Consider the following 4788-nt stretch of genomic DNA (forward strand, 5'->3'; position numbering starts at 1 on the left):
TCGTTTCTACTCAACGATTCTCTAAGTAGCTAGATCTAAGTCACCGTTATTTTTGGTGTATGTGGTATCACAACGGACCTTCATGTTGTCCAAGTGAGCTATCCTTATCAGGGCAGCTACCACCTAACCTAACCTAACCTAGCCCAATCTCCCCTAGGTAGGGCTCGATTTAATTACATATACTGGATACGGTATTTGTCGATCAGGAGTGGCTGATCCCTCGAATCTTTGGGCGTGCGGGTTGGATTCGCCTCTCACGACATACATGCCAACCGCTAGAACAATCTAAGTTGCTTACCCCCGTAGGGTCTCCTATATTCCATCTATATTTCCGTCTCTCTTTTGAAAATATCTTGGATCGGAGATTCGCTTTTAAGCACATTCTCTTCAGCAGGGAATTCGTATCAAGTCCGTGTCAGTTTCCAGTTTTTAGCATGTCGAAGCCGAATAATTCATCGCTCACTTTGTCCGAATATCAGTTGGAACGAGGAGCGCAGCGAAGAAACGCGCCGTAAATTTTTTAAAGCCGACCCATTATCTGAACAGTCGAAGGAGAGGAGTATGGCTGAGAGGTCAGATACAGGTGTAAGAATCCTATATCTTGTGAGTTGTAAGAATACTCTACTACTCCTGTGAGCGCATTTGTATTCAGTGCGCATATATTTCTTCTGAAAGTCCTTATTCCCTACCACAAGCTGCCGAGTTAGAGTGCCAGAGATAATGGTGTGCACTGAAGCCAACGAAAATTATCAATTAATGAATTTTGTGTGGGAGCCACTCTGGAAATAGTTGACAAACCGTCGTATTCTGACCCGACAACAATAACTTGACAATCCAAGCCGACATAGATGTAAAATAGATTAAAATGCAAAATAATGAATGTAGAATCGCATTTTGAGGACGGTAAAACCAAAGCTACACTCCTTGTCAACACAGATATGAAGCCACCAAGTACGACTTTGCTATAATAGGGGGAAGTACTCATATATTTTAAGTGCTCATAAAAGGCGTGTTTCTTTATATTGCCTTTCTATTCAGCTGGATCATTCATATTCATGTTTTATTTATATACGTACATAGTATGAGTGTATGTCAGAGTTTTATTTAAAAAATAACTTAATTGATTTATTTACATATTTTATCATAACACTAGCTTCTAGAGTATTCTTTTAACTTACAGCAGCTTACTTTCATTATATGCAATTAAGCATTAATGTAGGATGTTAAGAAATTTAAAGTATCTGTTAATCCAACATTTTTTTAAAATAATTTTAATATAAAATAAATAAGCTGGATTATAATCAATACTACTTAGATGGCTACAAGACTCAAAAGTTGTTTCAAGAATACAGACTACGTTGGTGGCAGGATACCCATTTGCTGTAGACAATAACGTGCCGCAATTACTTTTGCTTCTTTTTTTGTATTCGAACCCTGTGTTGGTGTATAGGTTTGACCATTTATTGAAACAGAAAATAAAAACATTCTACTGTGTGAGGGGCCAGCCTCATTCATAAGTGTATATAACGGTGGCGTCCATTTGCGTTTTGATGTTAACTCATTTAGCAGACAAACTGGATGTTTTTCTGTTATGGCTTGTTGTTGTTGCGCTATGTTTTGTGGGCGTGGCTTCTTGTTTTTATTTTGCTTATAGCCATTATAGAGATTATCGTCACGTGCAACCAAACCATGTTTATCTAGTTTAACATCAAGCAACAGTGGCTGTATTGAGCCAGTTTTGTCACGACCCAATCCTTCACCCGGTTTCCAGCCCATTTTTTGCAACAATTGCATACCCATACCGCCACTAACTGGACGTGAGGTTATTAGTTGATCTCGACGAGCCCAAGCTTGTGGTCCAGAATGTAATTCACGAGTTGTTAGTATATTTGCCCCAGTACTGCCGGTAAATTGACCAGGTAAATATTTGGATGATGCCCAAGAAGACATGTCTTTTTGGGAGTTGTACATCATTTTAATAGCTTCGGGATCCATAGGATTTTCCTGCGAGAATATTTGCGCAATCAATATAATTCAAAGAGTTTAAATAAACAAATTTACCTGTAAACGGCGCATAGCCAGTAAGCGCTTGGATATAATACTCGATACATCCATACCAGTACCAGATTGCTCCGGAAAGAGCATGCTCGGTGTTTCTCTACTGGATGGAACAGGCACATCAGGCACGAATGAATGTTGAGCAGTTGCCGGTGGCACAGAAAGAGCTGCTGGTGTGGAAGCAGTGGCTATTACAATTGGTGGTGTCATAGCAAAATATGGTTTACTAGCAATGGCTGGATCAATCAAAGGTTTAGCTGCGGGCGCTGGTGCTTCTGTAGGTACTGTAGATTCCGTTGTAGCTAAAGCTGCATCTGGCACTAGAACATCATTACTTGCACTTTCAGTTGGTATAGTGTTGTTGGTATGTATGCTACTCTCTTCTGTTGAAGGTGGTTGCGCAGGTTTGAATGCTGGTTCTTGTTGTTCATCGGGTATTGGTTTCTCAAAGACATTCTTGACTAAATCTGCCTTAAAGATGCTAGTCGACTGCGTTGCAGCTGGTAATGCAGGCAATGGTGGTAGACTCTCCTTCGGCACCACCGGCACCCACGCCTCAGTCATCCGGTGCCGTTCTCCAGATGAAACGGGGAATTGCATTGTTATAGCTTTCACTTGTTCGCTTGTTGATGGCCGTAATGGTAATTTGTTGGAATTGCGTATATGCATTACAATGGGTTCGCGTTCTTTCAACTGGAAGGGATGATGAAATGCTTTTGTATTACCACTTTTATCGACGTCAGAGTCTTCGTCGGAGCTGAGATCTGACAGATTTTCGCCGTTGGATATCTTCTTACAAAAATCTGTAAGATCCTGTACGGTTTTGCCGCCGTAACGCATTTTGAGCAAAACTTTATCTTTCAGTTCCTCTGACATGCCATCACAACCGGGCAAGCTGCCACGTTTAAACATGCTGATGGCATTTTTACGTGCAATTTCGAGCAGTCGCTTCTTATCGATACCTAAATCACGTGAACGGGAGCGCGAGCGACCACGGCTGCGTTGCCTGTTTCTACTATATCCGTCTCCGTGGTAATTTTTGTCGCGCTCTCGTTCACGATCGCGGTTACGATCTCCATCTTGATCTCGGCTCCGACTATGGTTTGATCCTGCGTAGAAACTATTGTATGGGTGGCCATTGCCATTATCATGACCAAATCGATGTCGTTTCAAATCTGATTTGCCATGACGATCTCTCAGATAATCTTCCTCATCATCAGAGAGTGAAACTTCGGATATATGTCCACCCCGGCTTTTTTGTTTATTAATTTTGTCTTTGGGTTCTTGTTTTATTTTTAAAGTTTTCGATGAAGAAGTTTCATATTCAGAATAACCATTATAAAAACTATTGTGTTTACGTTCCTTAGATTTATTACGATCCTTACTCCTATGTGTCTCTTTTTCTTTGTCCCTCTCATATTGTTTATCACGTTCCCGACTTTTATCATGCGATCCGCTATAGTAGGCATTATAATCGATTTCGCTGCGGCTTTTTTTTGGCAAATTTAGCTCGTCCTTATATTGATCAGCATGTCGCTTTTGAGCTTTGCTCTCGCGACGATGATCTTGTGTTGAATCGGATAATAGTTTTCTTGAGTTCTCCTTACTTTTTTCAGACGATTTCTCTTTACTTTTTGGTCTCTCTTTAGATTTGTCTATATCCTTCTTACTTTTGTCCTTACTCTTAGACCGCTCTTTATGCTTTTCGTCTTTCACTTTATGCGTTTTCTTCTTCTTGTGCTTATGTTTATGTTTATGCTTTCCCTCATCATCACTATCGGATACACTTCCCTCACCATCAGACAATTCCTTTTCTTTTTTGATTTTGACCTTTTCCTTTTTCTGCTTTTTATGTTTACGGCCTTTCTTTTTCAAAAGATTTTCATCATTTAATAGTTCTTCAGGTGGTGCGGCGTTGAAAACTTTGAACAATTCCGCAAGTATCTCATTCGATGATTTTACTGGTTCAATCGATTTCTTATCTTCGTCTAGAGGAATTCCGGTGCCTTTAGAATTTCCATAGCTTTCTTCATCATCGGCACTACTATCGTCATCTCCACCATCGTCACTATCCTGTCGTCCAACAATATAATCACCAGAAGTTTTACTTGACTGTGAACTTCTCTTTTCCTTATCGGATTCACGCTTAATGACAACATTAGTAATGGAGATTGCATTTATTTTCGCCTCTACCTCCGGATCAATTTTTTCTTGTTTTACTTTGACTTTCGCTAGCGGAATATCCGTCTGTTCGTCAGAACTTTTTTTCTCTTCTGGCATTTTCGTCAAGCTCTTTTGTTTGAAAACAAGAACTTTCTATAAAACACCCTGCATTAAAAATCCTTACACTTATTTGTTGTAGATGAATTAAATTAATTGTAGTAATATCTATTATATTAATCCTGCAACAAATTTAATTTTGCGAAGTCCACAAATCGAAATTTTTTTATTTTTTCACCAAACCAACTGTCAAACGTAAAAGTGTGGATAAGTAATGTATCAGAGTTGCATTTTGCCGTCAATAAGTTGAATCTCGCCACTTACCACTATCGGTCTTGCGACTATTTCGGGAAACATGGTGAATCGCAAGACGTACCGAAATTAACTCTATGCGCGGTATGTGGTTTTTCGGGAAACATGTGGAATCGCGGGTGGAGCTGACCTATTGGGTAAATAATTCTCGCTCACCTTAATACTATCGAATATTTTTGCCAAGTTTTGATACCTCTC

At 39.7% G+C, this 4788-nt stretch overlaps 1 protein-coding gene across 1 annotated transcript; it reads right to left on the reverse strand.

Moving 5' to 3' along the window:
* Positions 1 to 1080: 1080 nt before the first annotated feature.
* On the reverse strand, positions 1081 to 4525 carry Son (Son RNA binding protein). Its single transcript, XM_067759116.1, has 2 exons — positions 2062 to 4525; positions 1081 to 2004 (listed from the first exon to the last, which is right to left on the reverse strand). The coding sequence occupies exons 1-2, from the start codon at positions 4336 to 4338 to the stop codon at positions 1354 to 1356; spliced, it is 2928 nt and encodes a 975-aa protein (XP_067615217.1). The 5' UTR covers positions 4339 to 4525; the 3' UTR covers positions 1081 to 1353.
* Between the last annotated feature and the right edge of the window lie 263 nt (positions 4526 to 4788).

Source organism: Eurosta solidaginis, chromosome 1 (genome assembly GCF_040869045.1).
Source record: "Eurosta solidaginis isolate ZX-2024a chromosome 1, ASM4086904v1, whole genome shotgun sequence".
Lineage (NCBI taxonomy): Eukaryota > Metazoa > Arthropoda > Insecta > Diptera > Tephritidae > Eurosta > Eurosta solidaginis.